We start from the raw sequence: 26,607 nt of genomic DNA on the forward strand, positions 1-26,607 counted from the left end.
CCGTTTCAGAGGAGTGGCCACGGTCCCTACAATGGTCTATATAGGTCCAACACACGTGGTCCTCCTCACCTCTCCTCACCTCTCAGATCTCTACTCCCACCAGGCCCCCAAGCTGGCTCCCCTCCAGCCACCTTGTTCTACAGTTCTCAAATGCACCACCCTCCCCTCCCCTTGGAGGCTTTGCACTGGCTGTTCCTTCAGATGAAGGACTCACTCCTCCAGAAGCTGGCATGGCTCCCTGCCTCACCTTCTTGAAGTCTTTTCTCGAATGCCACTTTCTCAACAAGGCCTGCCCTAACTCCCTGATTTAACTGTAACCAACAATTCTGACACACTATATAATTTACTCTTTGGTCACATGTCATTGTTTATTGTCTGTCTCCCCTTCTAAGGACAAAGGTTCTTGCCAGTCTTACTCAGTGCTGAGTCTCAAGTTCCTAAGTGGGACTGGTGCACAGTACTGCTGATGGAGTGCAGGGCAGAGGAGCTTGGAGGCTTGCCTTTGGCTTGTGGGTGAGCTGGGCCTACAGGAGTGCACAGCAATGTGGGATACCAGGTTGAAGGAGGGCCTGGTACATCTCCCCCCTCCCTCCTTTCCCCAGGAAGCTGCTTCACCCAGGGGAACAAGTGGCCTGGAAGAGGAGTGGGCAACTTTTTCTCCAGCTGCAAGGCAGAACCAAGACTGAGTAGGGAAAAGTGATGACTGTCCACTTGTCATGGCCTCTTGTCAGGCAGGGTAGCTGGCCCAGTGCTGTGCCATCACCCTCCTCAGCTTCTGCCCCAGACTGACTGAGCTCTAGAATTGGAGGGGTGAGGGAGTCACCTGTCTAAAGTCCACCAGCCCTCAAGATAGGACAGATGGGGAGGGGAGAACCAGGGAGTCTAGGAGAAGGCCCCAGGAGATGTGGACAGTTCCCCCCACCAAAGTTTCCCAGTCCCTGAGCTTGCCACAGGCTCACTCCAGGGTTTTCCGGCAAACAGGATTACTATGTAGACCTGGGTGTACAGGCCCAGGGCTCACCCCACCTTCTCAGTAAGGTTCCCTCACTCCTGCTTCTCTTGGCTCTGCAACAGGGGGATGGCCATGCCCATTTCTGCCGGTACGACCACAGCTCTAGGCCTGTCCCCTAGGCACCCGGTGAGGAGCAGGTCGAGCTGGGCGCAGCGGGTCCAAGGCAAGTGAAGGTTCAGCTCAAGAAGGCCAGAGGAGGCGGCGGGTCCGTCCGGTGTCCCTTCCTCAACCCCCCACCCCCCCGTCCCCGCGCCCCGGCCGCCCCCGGTTACCTGTGCGAGTCCTGGTCTCCCCCGGGGGACGCTCCCGCCGGCGCTCAGTATGGGCGATTGGCGTCTTTGGGCCGCTTCAGCTGCACCTTGAGCCTCTTCATGCCGATCTGGAAGCCGTTCATGGCCTGGATGGCGGTCTGCGCGCTGGCCGGGTTGTCGAAGCTCACGAAGCCTGGCGAGACACGAGGGACGAGGGCCTGGGTTTCCACGGGGCCGCCCCGGCGGGGAGGGGTGGGTGGGGAGAAGGGCGGGGCCCGGGGGCGGGGCGGGGCGGGCGGTGGCCCCACCCTGCGCTCCCGCCGCGCCTCGGGCAGGAGGGGGGGGGGGCCTCGAGGCTCCTCCCCCCCTCGGGGCCCCGCCCCGGCCCGGCCTCACGCCCCCCACAGCCCGCGAGCGCGCGGCCCCTCCCGGGGTGGGCGTGTCCGGGGCTCCAGGCCTCGCCGACCGGCGCCGCCCGGCAGGGCCTCCCCAGCTCCACCGCGGCTTTGGGCGGCGCCACTTTCCTGGGCGCCCTCGCCCCCCACCCCGGCCGGCCCCGGCACCTCAGCCCTCTCCTTCGGTGGGAGGGCGGACACACCTGCGGGTGGAGGAGTTTATTGGACACTGTCCTCCCTGACAGGAGGGGGCCTGGCAGCGGGAGGGCACAGAGTGCCGGCCTGGGGAGAGAGAGGAGTGCGAGGGGGAGGGAGGGGGGCACCCCGGAGAAAACCTCTCCACCGCCGTTTCCAGCCGCCCGCCCCCCCTCGCGAGGGCCCCTTGGCCGCGGGGAGGGCAGGGGCTGACAGTCTGACAGTCCTCACGGCCCTCGGCCCCCCTCCCGGTCCTGGGCAAGGTTGCCCCCAGCCAGGCTCCTGGCAGACACTTGCCTAAATCCAGTCCCACTCGCAGAAACCCACCACTTCGCACCCAGGGGCTGTCAGCACCTCCCTAGTAACAATCCAAGACTTGGGAAGTAGGTGCTCTTGCCCTGGATTCTAAGCACGTAATTGATGCGTCCCCTATGAACCCCTCATGGTATCTATAATAACAATAGTGGTGTACAAATTAACACTATTAGTAAAACTTAGTTGAGAGCCTTCCCAGTTACCCAGGGACTGCATAAGTGCTTTTCACAGGTTCACTCCTCCCAACATCCCAGAATGAGATACAGAACCATCTATGGCTCCCAGTCACCTTGTGAAACAAGCAGATCCCAGTTGGGGATGGTAAGGTTCTGAAAGTTAGTTTAGAAGTCACCCTTTGGGAAAGGGTGTCTGTCTCTCCTTCTAAGGACAAAGGTTCTTGTCCTTTGAATGCAACTCCTTACAGAGACAACATTTTACATTAGCATTTCCTAAACTGGCCCTAATTGGTGCTTCTGAAAAAGGGGCTTCTGTGGTCAAGTAGGCTTACCACTACGCCAATCTGGGACAGTTCAAGGCACATTAACAAACAACACCCCCCCCCACCTGCCCCAAGTCCTCCAGTAAATAAACCTTTATAGCTTTGTTTAGCCTAGTATCTCCTGGAATTTATTTGACTTTAGAGGCCCTTTCTATTGTAAAATGGAGTTAGATCCTGCAAAATATACAAAACTAAGTTTGGCGAGGTTCCCATCCTGCAAATGTCTCATTTGGGGTGTTTGTCTCCAAATGGCCTTGAGATATGTAAGCGACAGGTGTACAGACCCCACTGAAGATCTAGCTGTTTTCTTGGCTGTCGGTGGTACATTGGGCCTGTCCGTGACCCCTCCCTCACTCTCCCTATGTGATAACTCTGTCTTTTTACCTCTGCCCTAGACACTGCCTCCACTGGCCTCTTTCCTCTTTCTATTGTCTCCTTCCTGCTTTCGCTCATGTTTGCTCACATTTGTCCTTACAGCCATGAGCCATCAAAGATGGGGGAGAGGGTGTGTGTACACGCAGTGAGTATACACAAGAGTAGGTGCACGTGAGCTCAGACGGTCTTGGTGAGTCGGGCCCAGAGAAACATAACCAACATCTGTGTAAGTCCATATGCCAAAACAGAAGAGATTGCAGGTTGCCCATAGTTGGAGATCGGCATGAGGCATCCTTCTACCTCCTCCTCTCATCTCCCCCCCGGCCAATCCCTCACCCCGCCAACATCTGCGTCCGATGACCACAGTCAAGTCTTAGCAGAGCAGAACAGTTTTCAAAGCTGTGCACTGTAAGTCTGTTACACTGCTCTCCCCCAGATTTAGGAAGGTGGTTGAACTAAATCGTCTCTCCCTGCTGGGACCAGACAGCCTCACTGAGGGTGACAGGTTCCACCCCTCTCTCCTCTGCTGGCCTGTCAGCTCCAGCTCTACCTCGCCACCTGCCCCCTGTCCTCAGTGGCTCTTTTTGCAGGAAACAAATCTGAGCAAAGCAGAGAAGAGCTGGGAGAAAGACAGAAGGGCTGGAGGTGCTATCTAGGGCAGAGAGGCAGCCACCCAGTGGGGAGAGTGGGGGAGAAGAGGTCCTGCAGGGAAGAAGCCCAGCCTTCACAGAAGAGTTTAGAGTCTCTCGAAGCCCCAGGGGGTTGGGAAGGGTTCCAGGCTCAAGGAAACTTCTCTTCCTCAACTAGTTTTGTTAACTGGTGAGCCGTCAGGGTTGCTGAACGGGGCTCTGGACACCATCTCCCATTGTTGTGGTTTCTAGGACTACGTCCCTCCTCCCAGAGTCTGATCCCCCCATCCCCCCCAGCCTTGAGAAGGTTCCTGCCTCACAGATTGTGGGGAGCCATGTGGGGAGGATACCTTCCTGGTGTCCCCCGAGCCCTTCTTCCAACATAGCTACCATTAGCGCTGCACATCAGCTCACAAAGCCCCCTGGGAGATTCTGTTTATGCTTATAAAGAACAAGTGTGGCCTTTGAGGGGTTCACTTTAACATAGGACCACATTTACTCAAAAACGATTCCTCCTTTTGGGAACAAAGGGCGTTCTCGCCTCTCCTGAGGGTTTACTCTGGCAAAGCCCCTCACACACAGCCACCCTCCTGTAACCTCATACTGGGCCCCGCCCCTGAGAAATGACTACCGGTGTCCTCATTTCACAAATGAGGACACTGAGGCTCTGAGTTAAATGACCTGACTTTGAATGAGTGCTGGAGCTGGTTCTCACACTAAAGGCCTCCGGGGGAGTTGCGGAAAACTCAGCTGCCAGAGCAAGAAAAAAGGAACCCCAGGAGCTCTGGGAGGAACGACTGGGCCCAGCCGGGCCCTCAAGGCAGGAGCGCATCCTTCTCTAAGGCCAGTGGATGTTTAGTGCTAGAAGTCTGTCTGTTCAGGAATAAAGGAAAGAGCCAGAGTAGAGGTATACAGAAGATGATTTTCAGGAAAAGCAGGGAAAAAAACCTTGGTCCTGGAGAATTTAAATAGGCAAATGGCAAGGGTAGTGTCTGGGGCAGACTCCAAGAATGGCTACGAAAAAACGGGCTGTGTTCACAGGAGCCACAGCACAAATGCTCCGAGGTTGAGGCCGGAGACCAAGCCTGCTGGCCCAGGTGCCCAGAGCTTTGTGGGCTCTTAGCAGATGTCTTTTTTCTGATGTAGGGAACATTCAAGGCTTATTTAAAGAGCAAAGGCAATAATCTCCAGTTTGTTGTTCTTACATATGTAACTGTAATTTGTCAGGAGAAGTATCAGTCCAACAAGTGAGGGGCTCAACCCCTGTCTCTGTCTTTTTCTTTGTCTTCTCATACCCAAAGACAAATGAACTCCTGGGGCAACTCTATGCCCTCCAAGTACCCAAACTTCCTGTGGCGGCTGCCAGAGGGCAAGGGACAAAGGTTCAAAGGTCTTGACTGCTTTGGGGAATATTATCTAAAACCGCAAGCCTTTCATGGTTCTGGGAAAGTGGTCTCCAAACTGGAATCTCTTTCACATGGGCTTGCTGATGCTTCTACACACTTGTATGGTCTCCCCTACACCGTCCCAAGCTGTGATCGGGGTTCCCCAGGTAACACAGGCCCCTACTCTGTCCTCACAGACCCAGGGTCTGGGGTTCGACCTGGAGAGCTAAGCTTCTGGCAGACCCAGCTCTGGTCCCATGTGTGGCTTTTCTGGGGACTGGACTCCTCACTCCTTGGGGACCCATGAGTGGATCTAGCCGCGGAGACACGGCTAATAGAGGCAAAAGAGGAGGCAGGAGAGGAGCTAAGGAGGAGTGGAGGGGAGAGGTGTGGGAGAGGCCGAATTCCAGGAGGTCTGCAGCAAATCCAAACACAGGATGCTCAGTTGAATTGAAATCTCAGGTAAACAATGAATATTTTTTTACTGTAAGTATGTCCCCAATATTGCATGGAACATATTGCATATAATATTTGGGACATACTTACACACAAAAGATGCATCCATTGTTCGTCAGAAATTCCAGTTTAACTGGGAACCCTATATTTTATCTGACAACCATACTCCAAATCTTCCCAAGTCCCCCGTCCCGTCTAGCATCCTGCCGCCACGCACACTTCCTAAAAGCTGTATTTTCCTTCTATTACTCTCAGCTCAAGGACCTCCCCTCATCTCCCTCTGCCTCCATCCCAGGAGCATCCTCGTCTGATGGTCAGCCCCCCCAACACAGCCCCTCCCTCACAGCTGGCCTCCCAGGATCCCTTCTCCCCAAGCCTCCTGCTGGCTCCCTCATTCACTGTCCTTAGGCTCCCACACCCACTTTGTTCTCCCTCTGCAGAGTTCCCTCCCCTTCCTCACTGTTTCCATCCACCTGCCTTTCTCTTTGCTCCATTACTTGGTGCCTTGCAGACTTCAGTGCTGCGGGGTAGGCATGATTTTCATCTAAGCTCAGACCTGAGGCTTCCTGAGGGCAGGACCAGTTTGTTCTTCCTGACTCCTCAGCAATGTGGCTCTGGTGGCCTGAGGGAGTGGTGGGGGAAGGAGGGTTCAGTGGGTGGCAGGAGGGGAGCAAAGAGCAGGGTAGACAGAGAAGGGCGGCAGGGGCAGGATAGAGAGGAGCCCGAGGGGCAGGCAGGATAGGGGCCTCAGCTGGGCAGACCGCCCCCACCCCAAGGATCATGCATGGCATCCACCAGGGCCTCTATGATTGCAAGACGGGGAGCTGCTGGGAGAATGGGCTCTGCTCGATGCCTCCACCACCCTGGCCCAAGGTGACTCCTTCCCCTTCTCAGTGGGTGGAAACCGGGCCTTGTGACAGGCAGGGGGACCTGTCTCTTGGATTGTGATGGGGGAGGGGGGAGCATGGGTGGGCAGGGAAAGCCAAGAAGCCAAAAGAACAGTAGCAGAGAGAAGAGGAGTGGGAGGTGGAGGCTGGGGGCTGGGCCATAGGGAGCACCTGGGGGTGGGGGCGATGTGAAGGAGCAGGTTAAAAGCAGTCGGACACCGGTAAATTGGTGCGAGCACCGCCCTGTCCTGGGTGAAGCTAGTTGGTTTGTTATCTTTACCCACCAAAGCATTTACTTTGGTTAGTCGCCCGATCCACAAACACTTTCGAGGAGATGACATTACCGAAAGGGAGGAACATCTGCATCAGCTCAGCGTCCCCAAACTCCTGGGGCAGATGGTAGATGAACAGGTTACAGCCCTCGGGCCCTGCGGTGGGGGGGGTGGGGCAGGGAGGAGGGATGGCGGGGTGGGGGGAAGAGAGAGACAGAGGAGAGGTGAGCGAGTTAGGCAGCGGCAGCAGGGAGGGGGGCAAGGTTGGGAGGGGGGGTCTCATCCAAGATCCAAGGGCGGCCATGGAGGAGTGGGGACTGCTGAGCCCCAAGCCTGAGCTCTGGTCTCCGCCCTGCCCTTGGGCAAGTCACTGAACCTCTCTGTGCCTCAGTCACCTCTGCTGCAAAATGGATCTATAAGATGGTGCCTGGCAACTCGCTCCAGGGGCAGAGCTGACGAGTGAAGGGGGTAAATGTGCCAAGGCCTGGTCAGCCAGGGAGAGGAGGTGCTGAGGACAGGCAGGAGTAGGGAGAGCTGGGGAAGGCCAGGCGGCCGCCCTCCGGCCCAGCACCTGCTCGGAATGGCCCTGGGCAGCCCAGCAGGCCGGTGGTGCCAGGTGAGAAGCTTCTTGTCACGTCCCACAGCCAGGCCCCAGCTGGGACCTCCCGGCTGGCTGCTGCTTGGCCCATCTTCCTCCAAAATCCGCAGCCACAGCCACTGCTTCCCACCTGGTGCCCAACCTTCCCCTGCCCCAAACCTCTCACTCAGCCCCAGTCCCGAGTGCAGACATCAGGACTTCTCTAGCCTCCTCCGACAGGTTAGGTGCACAGGAGGGGTTTCACGGCACGGCTCCGTGATTAGCCAGGGTACCCGCAAGCCTTATTACACGGAGCTCCCCATTTCCTGACAGCGGTAACAACCTGCCACTTCTACAGCGTGAACTACATGTCAAGCTCTTCTAAGCGCTTTATATGTAGGTTAAGTCACTGAATCTTCTAGCAGCCCTCTGAGGCAAGTACTGTCATCACTCCCACTACAGATGAGCAAACGGAGGCCCAGAGAGGTTAAGTCACCTGCCAAAAATCACACGGCTGAGGTGAGAGAGGCAGGATATGGACCCAGGCCATCTGCCTCTGAACTCTGTGCTTTCCTCTCTCCCTATCATAAATCTCCGTGCCCAGAAACCCTGAACACTGTTGAAGCCTTTGGATTTCTAAAATTTCCAAACAGCTAAAGAGTTATGTTTTGTTTAAATAACCATAATTCTCAATTTTAACTTTGAAATGGACATATTTCCAAGATGATTCATCTCTTTCTTGCCATTTTAAACAGAGTATGCTACGTGTTATTAACCTTTTAGAACGTGGTCATTCCAGTGATGGTTTCCAACCTGTGGAGGCCATGCAAAGCTGCATTTGTTAGAGACGTAGAAGAACCGAGGCTCTGACCAGAGACTGGTTGAGACTAAGCATGAGCTCAAAAGTGAAGGTAGTAAGGCATCGATGTGGGCTGTGTGTGGCTGCAAGGCTAGAACCACATCCTGCTTCTCTGGGACAGGTGAGGTTGCCAGGTAACCCAGTTCAGGAGCAAGTCTCTGGACCCTCACTCTTCTCCTTGTTCCTTCCAAAGGCCCCTTTGACCACCAAAGCGACCCTCTGAGCGTCTGACCTCCTGGGTCCTTGGTCCCCATCCTGCATCATCGACCCTCAGCCTCCCACCCTCAGCCTCTCCTTCCTGGACCACTGTCTCCCAGGAAAAGTGCCTGCTGACGGCGCCATTCAGAACCCACGCAAGCATGCTCCCTCACCCATCTCCAGGGGTCCCTGTTGCTGAATCCCCCAAGCTTACCCCATCTCCAGCCATGCCATGTTCTCACTGGTTCATACTCTGAATGCGTCCCTTGATGGTCCCCAGCTAGATGTGAGTCCCCTCCGGGCAGAAATCAGCTTGAAGGCCTAATCTAAGCCACACCTCCTCCAGGACTCCCACCCAGATTCTCCCCATACCTTCTCTCTTCCAGTGGTCCCTAAGTCTACACTCTGTGGTCTGAGGCTCTTTCTCCTTTCGCTCTGAGAGGTTTTCTCTGCAGTCAGATTGGGAGTTGTAGGGGGTAGGGGCATTTGCCTTCTCCTGCCCTCCTGCCCCTCCCTCAGCACTGCCTTCCTTCTTCCTTCCATCCCATTCTTCAGGCTTCCCTCACTGTCCCACCCCATGTAGCCACCTGCCTTGAACCTGGGACCCTCACTTCAAGTTCGACAAGATGCTTTATGTGGATGTTATATCTATTCAACTTAAAGTCTCAAAGAGCCTTCAAGGTCAGAGCCCACAGGCTCATCCCATCAGTATGGTGTGTCGTTGAACTTCACGGGAATGGCTCTCACAGCTCCAGCCTAGCCCCCTGCCCCTCACCCCTCCAGAGGGAGCACACACATTGTCTTCCATCCCCAAGCCCTTCCTGCATTTCCTCATCCACAGATAGTACGGCATCCAGATGGCATCACCAGCAGGACTGTAAGATCAATCTGGTCCCACCCAGCCTTCTGAGAAATGGTGAAGCAGGGCTCCAGACACAGGAGGTGATTATTCTGGCCACACTGCAGCCCTGGGCAGAGCCAGGATTGGAGCAGCCCCGAGGGTAACCTCAACCCATCTTGGAGCTGAGAGCCTCCAGGAATTCAGGAAGCTGTTGGTTTTCAGGCTCGGCTCAAAGACAAGGTCCTGGAAGGAGGTCTCTCCCACAACCAGTGTGTCCAAGTATGTCAGTGACATTCACGGGGGGTGGTAACCATGACAGAAAGGGCCAACCACTGTCATGGCTGGAGGAACACAGCCTTCTTTCTCACCTGTGCTTCATGTAACACTGTGGACATGACTCTGGTCTGGCTGCAGCCCACCCCGTCCTGTCTCCCCACCTGGTCCCGTCCCCAAGCCCAGGCTCACCTCATACTTTGCAGCACCCATGCCTTTGTTCCTGTTCTCCCTGCCTTGAGTGTCTGTCTGTCCATATTTATGTGCTGAAGACCTCATCCTCCAAGGCCCCCGAAGCCTTCTCTGACAGCCCCGCTCCCAGCACCATGAGCTCACCCTTGTATGAAACCTGGTTCTGTACACATCTGGGTCCACGATTCACCCCTCCCCATGCCCTGCTCTCCTATGGTGGCTCGTCCTGTGCTCCCGTCAGGAAGAGTGTGGACGATAAAGGGAGATTCCGCATCTGAGAGATGGCTGGAGCAGAGACTGGCCTCATCAGGTCTGGTCTGGGGAGCTGGGCACAGGGGTAGGGAGCTGAAGCTGCTCAGAGATGGAAGGAAGGTATGAGAAGTGCAGAGTGAGATACATGGGGTGGTGCAGAGTGTAAGAGAGGACGAACAGGGAGTAGATGGAGGGTCTCAGTCTATTTAAGGCCAGGGTTAGGGGCTAACCTGTGTATTGGTCAGAGAAGCACTGACCTGCAGGCGTGTGTGTGTGTGTGTGTGTGTGCGTGTGTGTGTGTGTGGCAGAGTTTAGAGACCCCTGAGCCCACAGGCCAGAGTGATGCAAGGCACTGACTGCAGGCTGAGGGTGTGTCAGCCTAAGGCCAGTGGGGTGATAGTGCCTGTGGGCACTGTGCTCTGGTCTGGGCTTGGACGGGCAAGACTGGGACTCTTGGACCCTGCCCTTCATGGCTCTGCTCTCACTGACATGGCACTGGAAGAGCTGGACTGAAGGGGAGGAGGGCAGGAGCAAAGCAGGCTCAAGGGCCACAGACCAATGAAGGGACCCTCTGGTGGAGGCAGGGCTGCTGGACCCCCCGCCCCCACTTCACCACCAGCGGGCCCAGATGCCACTCCGGACAGAGCCAGAGCAGGCCGTGTTCGCAGGCTGTGGGCAGGGGCCCCACCGCACACTCCTCTGGGTTCTTGTAGCTTGGCCTTCCTGGCCGTGGAGAGGTGATGACACAGATCTCAGGAGCTGCCCAGTGTGTGTCAACTGGGGTGGTGGGCATCATGTACAACTTTGGAGGGATGACGGTTTGGTGAAGGAAAGGCTGTGTGCATAGCGAGAAATCCATAGGAAATTTCTGGACTTCTGAGTCAGACGTGAGCTTTGAGTTTCATGCTTCTCTAGCAACTAATCCTCACTGTTCTCATTTTATAGGTAAGGACATCAAGGGGAAGGGGAAGAAGGTGGCCATAAACTGGGAGTCAGATCCAGATGGATTTGCTTAGAAGTCCAGGTTCTCAGCCATCTGGGGCATGTTTGGGGCCCGTCCGACCAATGCGTTAGGACTAGCAGACCCCGGGGTCCTTTCCAGGGCTAACCCACATCTCCTGGCTCTGGGGACCTATGCTGCAGGGACTATGAGCTGCTTATCTGGAGACCATCGGAATCCTCTGGTCAAATGGGCTCCTGGGACAGATGCAGTGGCCTCACTGGTGGGTAACCCTTTTCATGGGCTGGGGAAGGCAAGACCTTGTTAGTATCCCTGTCCCCCCCCCCCCCCTCCACTGGGCTCTCTGTGAGCATGCCCACAGAATCCTGAGGGTGGGCTTATTTATCCAGCTCCCTGTGGGTCTCTAGTCTCTGGTACGGGAAGACACTGAGGGTCTTTATCAGATCCCAGCCTCCCAAACCCCACTGGCCTTGCCTGCCCTGTGCACACCAGGGCCTCTGGATGTGACTTTCCAGGCACCACTCCTTCCACTAGGTTGCACAGAGGCACTCCCACTCCCGCACCTGCCTGTGGAGTCTCACCCTGGGAGCTCCAGCTGGGAGCACCCAGAGGATACAAGTTCTCCTGTCCGTGATGAACAGGTCTCCCTACTCCGGCCCCGCGGTGAGAATTCCTACTTCTCCCCTTCCTCTCCACTGGCCAAATCCTGCCCATCAGGGGATGGGGGATTCTTGGACCCCCACCTCTTCCAGGGCTCCACCTTCCTGCCCTCCTGCCACTTGGGTTTCCAGAGCTGCCCTTGAGAAGCCCACCTCCATGTTTGGATTGGAAAATGCACCATGTCACGATCGGGCTGTCTTCCCTCACCCTCCTCAACACCACACACAAACATGGTCACCTTTCAAACGAAACACCCCAGCCGAAGGCCCAGGTGAGCAGCCCCTTTGGGGACAGAAGGGGGTGGGGAGGGGCCTAGGAGCCCCAGCTCAAAAACTCACCTTCTCTCTGTTGCTGGGGGATCATTGGAGGTGGCTGAGGAAAGGCCTGGCTTATCTGACCATAGGCAGCAGGGTAGGCGGCTGCTGGAGGGCCAAAGAGAAGAGGCGAGAGGAGAGACAGCGACAGTGACATGGAGAGAGACAGAGTGAGAGGCAGGAAGAAAGAGAGAAACTTCAGTGTTGAGCAGTAAAAGCAGACCAGCCAAAAGGGGCGTTTTAGCTTAGCCACTTAAGATAAAGCCAGTTCAGCAGTGTGTGTGTGTGTGTGTGTGTGTGTGTGTGCGCGCGCGCGCATGCGTGCATGCAGTTGGGGGAAGGCAAGCTTATTCTGAAAAAATGGAGCACCCGCATTTGTGGATAATCCACAATAACGGACCATCAAAAACATTGGAGTGCCCGCACAAGATCACCCACACCACCAGGAATCCCCATTCCTTGAGCCAGGGCTGACTCTGGCACCTGTACCCTCCTCCCACTCAGATGGCACCTGTGTGGGAGGTGGGGTGCCACCCTATGTATGAGCTTGGCCTCTGGGATCCTGCCAGGGGGTGGTTCTCAGGGGCAAAGGACTCAGTTGGCCAAACTTGGTACTTTCTGGGTTCAATTGGAAAGGGTCAGAGGTGGAACAGGAATGGCCAGTCCCTGTCCCCAGCCTGGCCTGCCTCCAAAGGTACAGGATCTGAGGTCAGAGTTCAAGGGTCCCAGCAGGTGAGAGAGCTTCCCCTGACCTCCAGATGTGAGAGGCCAGCTTCACCAGAGTCCCCATATTGCCCTCAGGAGAGATATTGCTGGCTCTTTCTGACCTGGCCAGACAGCAGGAGACTGGCTGGGCAGAGATGATTATGGTGTGTGTGTGTGTGTGTGTGTGTGTGTGTGTGAAAGATAGACAGAGGATAATGACTGATAGCTTGCCTTGGGCTTCCTACAGTGGCTGATCACCTCCCCACTCAGTGACCGAAGGCCATCTGCTGGCCCCAAGGCTATCTCTTCTCACTTCTTTTTTTCTACCTCTGGCTGCCTATGTCCCCTCGCTGGAGCCCCATTCCTGCTGCCTGGATGTGGATGGGGGAAGGAGCAGAACTGCTTCTCTTCCAGGGTAGCTCCTTCCCTCAAACCCAGGCATCTACATTTGCCAGACCAGTGGCTGTGAATTCTGGCCTCTCCCCCAGCACAAACCAGCCCTGGAAGCACCAAGGTTGGGAGGAAAGTCCGGCCTCAGAGCCGAGTATCTGCCCAGAGCTTCAGCCTGGCTCACCTACTCGTGTGAAGTTCTGACCACCCACCGCTGCAAAGGGTACCGGCCATCAGAAGTAAACTCTGCCTGAATGCTGGGGGCTCGTAGAAGGGGAGCGGGTCCTCTCCCAGGATACCCTTCCCGCCCCTCCCACTCCTCCCCCTCCCCTCCCCAGCTCCGGGCCCAGGCCTGGGGAGGAAAGGGGGCATTGGTGCCCCAGGTGTGGGGACGTGAGGATACTAACGACCTGCATACTGCTGCACTCCAGCGTAGGCCTGCTGCAGGGGGTCCGCGGCGGTGGGGCTCTGTGCTGCAGGGGAGCCAAGGGAGCAGAAGTCAGCGATGCCCACCCAGACCAGCCTCTCCCCCGCCGTGCCCGGGGAGATGATGCCTCGGCGGCACTGCCCTTCCCAGCCGCTGTGGCATCTGCCCCCACCCTGCCTGGGGGCTGGGGGACTCAGGCTGCAGCCGGCTTGGGGTGGGGTGGGGTGGGGTGGGATGGGTCGCTCATGAAGAAGGCTGTGAAGGGACGGGAAGGAGATGCCAGAGGAGGGCTCCACCATGAGGGGCTTGGTGGGAAGATACCTGAGCGACCTGGTCCTGGACGAGGGCTGTGGGAAAACGGGTGAGGAGGCTAGAGGTTACCAAGAGGGTGGTCTCCTCCTCACTTATCCCCAACACAAGTCAGGGGCAGATCCCAGCTGGGTGAAATGAAGGGCATGGGAGGCTTCATCCTGCCACACTGTCCTCCTGGGCCACCCGTGCTGCTCAAACACAGGGACCTCTCCTTTATCCTTAGGGAGTTTGCACAAGGCAAGGAGGCCTTGCACTCTGAGGTCATGCCCGAGACACATTCAGCAGGAACTGGCCACACAAATGAGGTCTGCCCCATGTGGCCCCAAAAACTGAAGAACCACAAGACCAAGGACCTTCCTCCCACCTGATCTCGTGAGTCTGGGCTGTCTACTGCCCAGTGTAAGGAGAGGAGCCTTAGGCTGATACTCTGGCAAGCAACCTGGGGAAGCTGGACTGGGGCAAAGGCTTGGCCCATTTCTGTTGCCTCTGTTGTGTCTACAGGTGCTGCGGGTAAAAGCCCGGCGAATGTGAGCACTGCCTCTGGTGACCAAGGCCACCCACTGATGACTGACGTGGTAGGGGGCTGGCCCTGGAGGCCCAGGTTGGTGAGTGGGGACCCAGACAGATCCAGCCTCAATATGTCCAAGGCAGAGTGGATAACACAGCAAAGCAGGGAGACAATTATCTGGGCTTATATCTGCCTGGCAACCCAGGCCAGCCAGCTGGCTGGTAGTGCTAGGCTTTGGGGCCTGCAGACCAGGAAGAATTCCCAAACTTCCCTTCCGAGCTCTTGTCCCTAAACCTCTCGGTAACCTTCCACTAGAACAACAGCACCTGAGCTGCAGGGGAGTGCAGGGAAAATGAAAGGGGCAGTGGTCCTGGGAGACAGCGTAGATGGCTGCAGGGGAGCTGGTCCCAGGAGGGCACTGCTCAGAGTGGGGAGCTGAAGACAGGTCAGGATGCAGGCCCCTTCCTGCCTGGGGTTGTCCCAGGACAAAACCCTATCTATCCGTCTATTTCCCTCGAGTTGGAGACTGGAGCCAGGAGCTCCTGGTGGGGAGGTGGTAATGGTGATGATGCTTGTCGGGCTGGTCTTCTCTACCCTTCTGCCCCCTCTGCCTGACTCCTCTACCAGCCCCAGCTCTCTGGAGAGCCATGTCTAGCTTTGCCCTCTCAGTCTTCCCAGCTGCTCAAACACAAAGTGCCTTTATGCAAATTAGAAAAAGGTGTCTCTTCCTCTGGCCAGTTGGATGGCCTATGCAAAATATCACCTGCACAACTTACATGGCAGCTTGCCCAGCACAGGACCAGAATCATAGCAAGTGCTGAGCACATTCTGTGACGTAAGGAGCGAACGGTCCTTAGCAGTTGTGAGAGCCACCCCTTCGGGGGTGTTATGTGGCAATAAAAGCCACACTGAGTGCTTCCAATATGATCTTGCTGAGTGAGAGGGGAGGACAGAGAAGCTACCCGGGGCTAGGAAGTGGAGAAAAACATTTCTGAGACCCTTCTCTACTTCTCTGCTTAATGACCTCATTAGTAACTGCCAAAGAGTGAACACTTTGAAGGATCTCGCTCATTATAGCAGCTCCAAACTCTGCATTTAAAGATGGTAAATTAATTTTTTTAATGTACTACTTTTCTCCTTTCCTTCCCTCATCCCTCCCCCCTGCTCTGGCAGGGAATTGTTTATGGGATGTGGCAGATTGTTACAAATGGGGGAGAGGAACATTTCCAAATTCCATGAGGGAAACAGCTCACAGATGCTGGTGGGGGTGGGGAAGAAACAGGTTTGTCAAAATCCAGAGATCCAGATGGGCTTGCGGGCAGGGAGGAGGGGGGAAATGAAACCACCCAGATGTGCTGGGGACTGTATCTCCCAGCCCATGAGCCAGAGTGGGGAGGAGCCCAAGAACCTGAGCTTGGTGGGGTCTCTCCCACCTCTGGCTTGCCGAGCCTCTCCCTGCCTCCCTTGCCAGCCTGGAGTCTTCATCCTTCAACAACAGTCCAGATCCTCTGGCCCTGCCCCTTTACTCTGGGATTCTCTGGCTTCTCTTAGCAGTGAGGGGAGAAGTGTGGAGCAACGTGGTAGGGGGCCGGCCCTGGCGGCCCAGGGAGGTGAGTGGGGATCCAGACGGATCCCAGCCTCTGGGATCAGATCAGAGACAATTCCAAGGTCAAAGTCAGGAAAGTCTCTATTTCTTGCTAGCACAGTGACCTTGCACTCTGCTGCTGGTGGAACTCTCATATTCTATGGATGTCTGGGCCTCACTCCAGACACTGAAATCAAAATCTCTGGGCTTCTGTGATTTCACAAAGACACACAAATGATTCTGGTGAGCAGAGTAGAGGGCATACTTTGCCCCTTAGCTGACCTCCTCTGTCCTAGTTGGGCCAAACTCCTTACCACCCCTTGTCCCTGCCAGGAAGGGGGCCCCTGCCTCTGGGCCTCCAGGACAACCTCCTCTACAGGACTATGTTCCTCATTAGCCCTCACCTCTCTAATTCCTATCCATCTGTTAAAGTTGATCTGGGCCTCCTCCTCAGGAAGCTCCTGATGATGCTCTGTTCTGCCTTACTGTCTCATTATGCTGTCAATGTATATTGTGTTCCTGACTGGCTTTGACCTCCCAGGGGATAGGCCCATGTCCTGTTCTCCTTCTGGAGCACCCCCCCCCCCTTTCATCTGCCACAGACCGGGCACTTACTAGTACTTACAGGGACTCTGTACTGTAACCATCTGCCCTCCAGGAAGGAGGACAGCCCTCTTCACATCTCTATTACATTGCCCCTTGCCAGTCTACCTTAGAGCTTTAGGCCCAGCTGCCCTGCTCTAATGTCTGTCCTCAAGGCCAGAGAGAGGAGCTGCTGCAAGCAGCTGGGTACTCTCACCACAAGAGACATGCTAAGTTTGAGAGGAACAAAGTGCATCAGGAACAGGCCTCCTGGGTCTTGTAGGCCAGCATTTATGCAAGAAGCACTGGGGTGCTATCCATGGTTCTGAAACACTTGTCCGAAGTGTCAACCACAGTTTTGTACAGATCCAGGGACCAAACTAGTATGTACTAGTCAAAATGTCAAATCTATATGCCTCTGCCTCGTCCATACAAGAGATTTTTTTCCTCCTTAACACTAAGTATGACTATTCTTTTAGTGTCTCTCTCCACTCATTTCCTATGGGCCAAATTCACTCCCAATTAACTTGCAGTTACTAGCCTCTCTATGTCAGTGTACAACCATATCTGTTCTCCTCTCTTTCCTGACGGAGCTCCAAGAATGGACTGGTCTCTTCTCTCCAACCAGGGGCTCCCTGAAGGAGGGCAGGAGGCTGGCTCTCTCTGATCACATTTGGGGTTCTACCAAGGAACAGGCAGAGGGTAGGAGCCACATGTTCCCTGTTACAAGCAAGGGCAGGGACAGAATGGATGAGGAATGTGCTGCATGGGGAAGGAAGGGCTGCCAGATGTGCTTACCTGGGTAGGGGTGGATGCCATTAGCAAACACAGCTTCCGCGGCAGGTTGCCCATTGGCCTGTGGGGGGAGGCCGGTGAAGCCGTTCACCCCAATGGGGGATGGGATGCTAGGCACAGCTGGTGCAGTGATGCCCGGAGGGGTGCTGCCACCTGGTTCCAGAAGTGCAGAGGGGTGGAAGAGGAGGGGAGGCAAGCAGAACCAAGGTGAGGAAGGCCGACCCATGGAGCTCTATCCCTTGGCTCCAAGGGCCTGGAAAAAGACCTCTCAAGTCAGTCCTATCTGTGAATCATGCCTGGGGTTATCTCCCTTCATGGTGACACCACTCATCCCAACTGTATCCATCCTTCAAGGCAGAGTCCAACTCTGGCCCACCCCAAGAAGGCTTCCCTGACCAGTGACTGCAGCATGGCCTTGGACCTGCAGCACATAAACTATTCTCAGTGCCCTTGACTTTGACTACACTTAATCTTCCTTTCATCTTTTTTAGTGGATGTTGCTCACCCCAGCTAAGTCAGGATGGGCTGGTCCTTGTTTAGCCACTATGGGGCTACTAAGTTGCTGGCTCTGCTCTCTTGTCTGCATCACTGAGGGGCTGATCTGGCTCCCCATGAAGGAGTTTTGCTACTCAGGTGGGAGGAGGTCTTAATTCTGATGTTCCCTTGCACATAAGGAGAGAGCCCTTTGCAGAGTCCAGACTTAGCCCTATTCATACACCAAATAGACACTGAGGCCTCCTCCAGTGGAGGCAATGGTGATGCCCATTGTGACAAGGGTAAAGTCAGGGTCAGATGACAATACCCTGTGCCTTCTCTATGCTAGGTGGGTGGAGCCCAAGGTGTGGATGGCATACTGATGATTATACTGGAAAGGGCCTTCCTCTTCCTGTAGGAATCAGGGAATCTCTACAGCTCCTGGATGTCAGGAAGGCTGCCAGTATGGTGCAGGGAGCTGAGGAAGCTGGATGAATGAGAACCTGGGGTGTTGGGCCAGGCCTTGGGACTAGACAAGGGTTTCTTAATTTTGTCACTACTGACATTTGAGGACAGACATTTCCTTATTGTGAGGGGCTTTCCTGGGCATCATAGGATGTTTAGCAACAATCCTGGCCTCTACCTACTAGACTACAGTAGCACTCCCCCTACCAGTTGTGACAACCAAAAATGTCTCAGGACATTGCCAGATGTCCTGGGTGGGCGGGAAGACAAAACTGGCCCAGGTTGAGAATCACTTAACTGAACAATAGCCAAGATCTAATTAAGAACATCTTGGGGAGCTTGGGTGGCTCAGTCAGTTAAGCATCCAACTTCCACTCAGGTCATGATCTCACGGCTCATGAGTTCGATCCTCACGTTGGGCTCTGTACTGACAGCTCAGAGCCTAGAGCCTGCTTCAGATTCTGTCTCTATTTCTCTCCACCCCTCTCCTCCTTGTGTGCTCTCTCTCTCTCTCAAATATAAATATTAAAAAAAAAAGAACATGCTTTATGAATGGGGTTATTTCCAAACCCGCTGTCCTTTAATAATTCTTGAGGTTCTCTCTTGCTCATCTCTCTTGCTTATCTCTCTTGCACTTGTCTTGGGAAAAGCCAACGAATCTAAGTTGGATTAAAGAAAAGTGAAAAAACTGGGGCTCCTTCCCTGGTTAGGCCAGGAACCTAATAAGGCCACAGAATGGGCGAGATTTTTTTCCCCTCAGACCTCAAAGTGGGGAGGTGTTTTCATGTGAATTTCTTTCTAGAGATCTAGAAAAGAGATCAAGATGAATTGCTTCCTGATATGGCTCAATAACTTGAGTGAAACTTTCACCACCCTGAAATCATATCATTGACTGCATGGGGCCCACATCCCATCTTCCCTTAGGTCTCCAGGGATTCTAACATTTAAAAAAATTTTTTTAAATGTTTTTATTTATTTTTGAGAGAGAGAGAGAGAGAGAGAGAGAGAGAGAATGTGAATGGGGGAGGGGCAGAGAAAGAGGGAGACAGAATCTGAAGCAAGCTCAAGGCTCTAAGCTGACAGCACAGAGCCCGATGTGGGGCTCAAATTCGTGAACCTTGAGATCATGAGCCGAGATGAAGTCAGACGCTTAACCTACTGACCCACCCAGGCGCTCCGGGATTAGAACACTTACAAACTTCCAGAGGATGAAGCCTGCTTGGGTCCATATACATCATGTGCTCTGGCCGCGGGAAGGTCCACCAGTAGATGAAATTGGCCAAATAATAGGTCCCACCTGCTGCTTTCCTGCCACACCAGGTCCAGTGTTGGTACCTGGCCACTCACCTGAGGTTGGGGTCATGGGTGCGGCCGCCAGGCCATTCATGTTGAGGGCCGCCATCTGCTGCATCTGGGCGGCGGCGAAGGCAGCCATGGGGTTCAGGTAGCCGCCCTGTGCGACTGACGCCATTAGTGCCGCTTGCTGCTGCATCAGCTGGGGCAGAGGAAGTGGAAAAAATATCATGCGCTTCCAGGGGGGCAGCCCTCCCCACCAGGGGGCTCAGCTCCTGGAGACCAGCCTCCCAGGCCCTGAAACCCAAGGAGTTCAGATATATCCCCCCACCCCCACCCTCTGAGAGAACTGTATTCATAAGTAATGATAGGGTCTTAGGGACTCTAAAGTTGTAGAGGGGGAGGAGGAGGGGACTGGCTCCATGGGTGCTGGTCAGCCCTAAGAAAGGTCTGTCATCCATGGAGATGTGACAGCCAGAGCTCCAGAGACATGTTAGGTGAGCCTCTGTAGAGTTAACTTGGCATGGATTTGTTTAAGGTGGTCCTAACTTGGAGTCTGTTGGGTAGAAGCAACAGGAGAATCATGAATAGAACTCCGGGCACCCCCAGTGTCCTCACAAAGGTGAGCGGGGACTGGGTAGGTTGCTGACATGGCCAAGTTTGGACACTGTTGAAGAAGTGAAGTGAGCTTATATCTTTAGAACCGGAACGCCGGCCGACCTCAGGGCCACCCCTGTGGGGGCTGTGGTTACAAGTCTGGGGTCAGCTCCCGGGAGACGGGGACAGAGCTGGCTCCAGTGTGGAGGGAAGAAGTGGATGGCCAGCAGCATCTGGTCTGAAGGGACCGCAGGGCAAGTGTGGATGCAGAGGGCCTTGGGGCACCTCAAAGGAGCCCTGCCGGGAATGACCGCCTCCCATGAGTGAGGGCAGAGGTAGAGTGGTGACAACCAAGCACGGGCACCTCTCTCACCACTTCCGGGTGGTGCTTCCTAGACTCTGACTAGTGGAAGAGCACTGAGAGCACCCCACCTTGCTGCCCAGCCTAGAGGCCTCTCCAGCTCCTTCTCTATAGAACCAGAATAGCCGCCCACCTCCTCCTGGAAGCCACCCTGCACTGGCCTAGACTTCTCTTAGCCCCCTCTGGTCTCTACTCCCTGGGTTCACTCCTCATCACGCCTCATGCTCCAGGACAACAGGATATTCTGGGCCAGGAGCAGGGCTCCCCTCAGCACACTTAGGCGTCCTTGCTCTCCCAGGCTCTGAGCAAAGTGAGCTAGAGAACAGCTGCGCGCACGGCCCCGCCCCTCACTCGGCTGCGCCCCCACTTACTGCCTGTGCGTAAGCGCCGTAGGCCCCAAACGGGATGGCCATGGGGTTGAACATGCCCATCTGGCCGGCCATCTGCTGCATTCGCCGCATCGTGCGCTCCTTGTCGGTGTCGGCAAACTTGACCACCAGACTGGATGAGGCTCCCTGCAGCCAGGACTGCGCGTGAGGCCCACTTGCCCCAGCTGCCTCCTCTCCCAGCTGTCCTTGCCCTGGCGGGACCCACCCGATCCTCTGGGGGAGGGCCCTGGGGAGGGGGAGGGGTGGAGCTGGGCGGCACGTTCAAGCGCCTGCACTCGCCCAGCTATCTGGGATCTTAACCCCAAGGCAGGCGTTTTTTAATCTAGAGGCAGTCCAGTTCCTTACGTCTCTGGGCCTCAGTGTCCTTGTCTGAGAAAATGGGGATAATGATAACGACTTCCTGCCTCTTGAGGAGGCTGTGAGCGCCCCACATTTGGCAAGGTGTGCACGGAGCTCAAGGGCAGGCGGGGCCCTGCGGAGCTCTCGGTCCCTCTGGGGCCACCGCGGGGTCCTCACTTCATCCGGGAGCGCCCCACTCACCGGCATAGTCTGGCTGCCGTGCAGAGCGTTGATTGCGGCTTGTGCCTCGGCATGGGAGGAGTACTTCACAAAGGCGCACCCTGGGGGGACGGGAGAGGCTGAGCCAAGGCGCGAGGGCCGGGCCGAGGAAGGCCTTAGAAGCGCGAGGGCTGAGAGGTGAGTCACCCGAGGGGCCGAGGGGAGAGGGCGCATCCCAGATGAAAGCAGAATGGGTGAGACACAGAGACTGAGAGAGAAAGAGAGACACGGAGAAACACAAAGACAGAACCACACAGAGACAGAGAAAGACCTGGACGGGGATGGAGACTTAAAAGCATCCTTATTTTAAGTCTCCCTGCCCCTCTCTGGACTTGGATGGCGGCCTTCCCTTATCCTCAGGCCGGACCGCCTTGCCCCTTCCAAGCATCCTTCCCCGGCTGGCAGGGCGCAGGTCGGGGCCAGCTGGAGGCCCAGGACTGGCCGGGGTGGGGGGGCTGCTGTGGGGCCCAAGGCCTCGCCCGCCCGCTCCCCCGCCCCACCCCCACGCACCCTTGCTGTTGCCATCCGGCCCGCGCAGGATGGTACACTCCTCGATGTTCCCGAAGGCTTCGAAGAGGCGGCGCACGTCGTCCTCGGACTGCTGCTTGTTGAGCATGCCCACGAAGAGTTTTCTATCTTCTGGAACAAAATTAGGAGATGCTTACCTGGGCCAGAGGAGCCGGGCTGCACGCGGGCGGGCCCGGGTGGCGGGAGGGGGGGTGAGGGGGGTGGGGGTGGGGGGGTGGTGGTAAGAGGGTACAACCGGAGGGTAAGAGGAGGAGGGGGAGGAGCTGGGCAGGCAAGAAGGCTCTTAGCTGGAGGGGGAGGGCTTGGACGCAGCTAGAGCAGGAGGGCCACAGGGTGAGGGGGTTGGGAGAGAGGGAGAGCATAGCCAGAGGTGGAGGTGAGGGAGGAAGGGTTGGGTCAAGGGGGCTGGATTGCAGCGACTGTGCCCCCTCCCGCCCAGAGGGCACACAGCACACAGAGGGAGTGAGGCCATTGGTCTGGCTGCCCACCTATATGGCACACGGATGGCACAGAGGTGGCACAAGGGGCATCTGGGCAGCCCTGCATTCCCTTTCTCCTTCCTCTTAGCTACATACTATCTTCTTCAGCCACTTTCACCCCCAGATGCCAAAATTAACTCACAACAGGCAAGTCCACCACAGGGCTTTTGCATCTGTCCTTCCCTCTGTCTGAAGTGCCTCCCGATCACAAGGCTGCATTCTTCTCGCCTTCTAGGTCTCGGTTTAAATAGTGCTTCTTCATCAAGGCCCCTCCTTCCTGCTCTCCTTTATTCTCTGTCTCAGATTCTGTCTCTCAAGGCCCAGATTCCAAAGGACCATCGTTTACCGCTTTGCTTTGGTTTCTGTCCAGCTCCCTGCCCCCACCCCATGGATGCTCCCTGGGGGAAGAGAGCAGGCCTTGCCTGGAGTGCCAGTTAGTCAGCCCTCAGGACAGAATTACGGAGTGGACAAACGAATGCCCTATGTCATTCCCAGGGTCACACCTTCTTTTTATCCCACATTGTTTGTACCTCCATCTGGTGTCCCTTCCTTGGTCTGGCCCTTCCTAGTTCATGCTGCAAAAATGTAGCCCTGGACACTTTTGTGGGGCCTGTTCCTGAAGGCTGGGCTCCGGCACCAGTCTCCCCCCGCCCAAGGGGTTTAGAACCACTCAGTTTGTTGACACCACTTGGCCGTGTGCTTAGGGTAGCAGGGATCACACTGGACTGTGTGGCTCTGTAGCAGCCGCGACTGCCGAAGGATCTCCCGTCCCACAAGCTTATTGCGATGTGACGATGTGACTTGAAGTCCTCCCACTGAGGTGGGGCCTGTGCTCCCTCCCCTCGAATCAGGGTGGGGCTGTGACTGCTCTAACCAATAAAAAATGGCACAAAGGATGCCTGCTGACTTCCAAGTTAAGTCATAAAAGGGAGGCGCTCCTACTTGGCTCTGTCTTTGGGAATGCTTTCTCTGTGAGAAGCCAGCCACCCTGCTGTGAAGAACTCTCGACTCAAAACTAGCTCACAGGAAAGTCCCCATGAGAAGGAACCCATGTCCCCAGCTGACGGCCAACATCGACCACCAGACATGGGAAGAATGAATCTGCAGATGATTCCGGCCCCCAGCCTTTGAATCTAACAGCTGAGGACCAGGCGTCTTGGAGCAGAGATAGGCCTTTCATGCTGTGCCCTGTCTGAATGCCTAACCCCCAGGATCCATGAGTGTAACAAATGGTTATTTTACACCACTCAGTCTGGGGCTAAATTGTTATGCAGCCATAGGAGCTGGAACAGAATCCCTGTGGAAGCAGCACTCAGCAGGCACTCACTAGATGTTTGTTGATTCTCGAATGACTGACAAACACAGGCACACACAGCCTATGTGCAGAAACGTACACCCCCAAATTGCAAATGGCCCTGAGTTCTGGTTCCTGCGAATGTGAGAGCATTCTGAGTCTATGTCTCTCTGTACTCAGAGTACTTGCTACCTTCTGCCCCAGAGAACCTCCCCATGCCCAGACTGCCAGGTGAATTCACACAGACCTGAAGAGGTGTCCTGGGGTCTGGAGCAAAGCAGAGGAAACCACCTGGTCCCTGCACTGCTTCACAAGCCACCCCAGAGTCCTCCTCTTCAGGAAGCCCTGACCTCTGCCCTGTCAGTACCTCTTAGCCCAGAGCACTTAGCACTGGGCAAGTCCTCAGTGATGAGGTAGTCCTGGGTCCCAGCACCTTCCATGCCCTACAGGGCATCATTGCCAGTTGTTGTTACTGCTCCTGGACCAGGGCACCCCAGTCTAGCCCTTCACTATTAGTAGGCTTCAGTCAAAGCTCTGGGGCCTGGAGCCCCTGCCTAGCCACCTGCCCCTGCCCGGGCAAGCAGGTGGCTTCTTGGGCCATCTCAAGGCCAGGCACACCCTGGCCCCATCTTCAGGGCTCACAGACTCCAAATTCTGGGCCAGGAAACCAAGAAGAAGAGAGAGAGAGAAAGTGGAGGGGTGAATCTGGGGAAGGATGGGGGGAGATGAGGTTAGGAGCGGAGGGAGAAGGAAAATGGCAGAAATGGAGGGAAAAGAATCAGAAACAAAGAGCATCGAGCAGAGATGGCAGAGGAGAGGGCAGAGACAGAGGGGAGAGGGGCAGTGGCTTATGTTTAACTCCCAGAAGCAGCAGCAACATTTTCCATGAAGTGGAGGAAGCTTCTCAAGCCTTCAGTGGAGTCGTGAGTCATTACAACTCTGCACTCCCGTCCCCCACCCAGCCCCAGCGCCTTTTAAGGACTCCAATTAAATGGGATTTCCGGAAAGACAATGAAGTGAAACCCCCTGCCTCCTGCTAATCCCTGGCCCTCAGGTTTAGAAATTCTCCTCCCTGGGAAGGAAAAAGGAAGGGAAGAGGGGGGCCCCTCCTCTGTCTGAGCCTGATTTAAATGCTGGGACCGAAACCCCGCGACTTCTCTCTCCTGACATCTGAATATATTCCTTTATTATCATTATGACAGCCTTCTGATTGCATTAAAATTCATCCACACGTGCCTTTCTATTCAGGCACTTCCCTTTTGCCAGTTTTTCCCCTTCATTTTTTTCTTCCTCTCCCCTGAAATTTTGTCTTCCTTACAGTTCTCAGTTCTCAGTTCTAGACCAGGGCCTTTCCTTCCGGAGGACTTTCCAAACTTGTAGGGGGCCAGGCTTCTCCTCTTCCTACTCGGAGACCTGGACGCCCAGATTTCCCCAGGGAGACTGCAGCTAGCGTTGCCTTTCTAGAAGACTGCAAGAAACCCAAGAACCCAGTCCCATTGCCACTCCCCTAGGTATTCTTGGGTGAGTCCTCCCCACTGCCCCACCCTCACTCCCCTAGGTGTTCTCGGGTGAGTCCACAACCCTCAGATGTTGGTTGGTTCCGGGACCCTCAGATGCACCCAGTTTGCACACTCTTCGTTTCCACCTGGATTTGGTGTGCTTCTAAGGATTCTCTTTCAGACCAGAGGCTGGAAGGACTCTTGAGTCCAATGGTGGATCTCCTTGTGGCCCAGGCCCAGTGGCTTAACCCCAGCACCGCTGCCTTGCCACTGTATAACTTCTCCCCACCTGGGCTTTAGGTCTACAGAACGGCAATAATCAGTCCTTCCTCATGTGATGGATGCTAGGCTTCCAAGAGATGCTACAGGAGAAGAACCTGGCCACCACCAGGAACAACAGGGAGGGCCATTACTCCAGGAGGAAGAGGAAATGGAGGGCCACCCCTCCCTTCATTTGCCCTGCCCTAATTTGGCCAGGAGGGCCACCCCTGTGTGTGTCCTAGATGGGGAGAGGTCATCTCTGGGGGGACCAGACTTATGCTATGGCGGACCAGCCAGCATGGACAACCTCCCCCTGTCACCCCGCCCTCTGTGACCTCCTCTCCCTCTGGCTACTCTCCTGAGGCACTGTCTCCAAGTTGTGTCAGATGACCAATGGCACCATTTGGCTGGTGTCTTGGGTCTATGCCAACCTAGTGAAAGTCTCAGAGGATGACTCAGTTTCCCCAGCCAGCCACCCTCTCCAACATCGACACAAGACCCCTGACTCCTGGACAGGCTAAGCAGTCCCTGACCACAGCCTGCCTATCTGACATGATACAGGGTCCCCGGGTAATGGTGAGTCTGTGGTGTTCTCACTCTCCCCTGTAGGACCGCAGCCTTAAGCCCACAGCAGGACCTTGCGGGGGGCGGGGGAGGGGGGGGTGTTGTTGTGTCTCTGAGGAGGTGAGGCCAGGAGAGACCACAGAGCCAGGGGTGGGGATGGGCTGAAGACACCCCTGGGTGGGAAGTCATAGGGCCCAAACATGTGAGCAAATGGAGGCTAGTGACTGGACCCCAGTACCTTCCCCTCAAGAGAGCCCAGCTTAGGACTATAATATGTTCCTATTCTGGCTCCCAGGGCCGAGCCCAGTGCCAGACCACCCCCACCCTCGAGTCTTCACATGGGCTCCTCCTGTCAAGGGACAGAACAAGGGGAGCGTGCTCCTTAGTCATTCAATCGTTTGCTGAGCCCTTTTCTCTGCACCAGACACTGCTCCAGGCACCGCGCCTGCAACGGTAGGCTCACTGGAGCTGACGTCCATCCGCTGATGGCGACACAGGCCATCTGCAATAGACAGTTCCCAAACAAGACAAAGGCCACTGGGGCTGCCACGCAGTGGCCCCCAGAGCTCGTGTGCCCTCCCCGCAGTGCTCCAAGACACAGAGTTGTAGCCTCTCCGGGTCTCTTGACTTCCCAATCCTATAACCCCTTGCTCCTGCCTCCCTGCTCTTTTAAAAAGTGAGTGCTTGTGTCTGCGGATGTGGGGAGCACCTGGGGTCCTGGGGAGCAGGAGTGTGACACCCCA

At 55.7% G+C, this 26,607-nt stretch overlaps 1 protein-coding gene across 50 annotated transcripts in view; it reads right to left on the minus strand.

Moving 5' to 3' along the window:
• Positions 1–26,607, minus strand: part of CELF4 (CUGBP Elav-like family member 4) — a 297,686-nt gene that overhangs the window by 9,439 nt on the left and 261,640 nt on the right. For 3 of the 50 annotated variants that reach the window (XM_023241905.2, XM_023241903.2, XM_023241899.2), the window contains exons 4-13: positions 21,750–21,875; positions 21,222–21,301; positions 20,664–20,807; positions 19,389–19,536; positions 17,106–17,255; positions 13,301–13,366; positions 11,823–11,906; positions 6,744–6,827; positions 1,862–1,940; positions 1,285–1,456 (exon numbers count right to left, since the gene is read on the minus strand). In XM_023241905.2, the coding sequence (XP_023097673.1) occupies positions 1,285–1,456; positions 1,862–1,940; positions 6,744–6,827; positions 11,823–11,906; positions 13,301–13,366; positions 17,106–17,255; positions 19,389–19,536; positions 20,664–20,807; positions 21,222–21,301; positions 21,750–21,875 (1,133 nt within the window). Of the gene's footprint in view, positions 1–1,284; positions 1,457–1,861; positions 1,941–5,989; positions 6,135–6,683; positions 6,828–11,822; positions 11,907–13,300; positions 13,367–17,105; positions 17,256–19,388; positions 19,537–20,663; positions 20,808–21,221; positions 21,302–21,749; positions 21,879–26,607 lie in introns of all 50 variants that reach the window. The other 47 variants (XM_023241904.2, XM_023241901.2, XM_023241898.2 and 44 more) reach the window with 27 other exon arrangements.

Source organism: Felis catus, chromosome D3 (genome assembly GCF_018350175.1).
Source record: "Felis catus isolate Fca126 chromosome D3, F.catus_Fca126_mat1.0, whole genome shotgun sequence".
NCBI classification, from domain to species: domain Eukaryota; kingdom Metazoa; phylum Chordata; class Mammalia; order Carnivora; family Felidae; genus Felis; species Felis catus.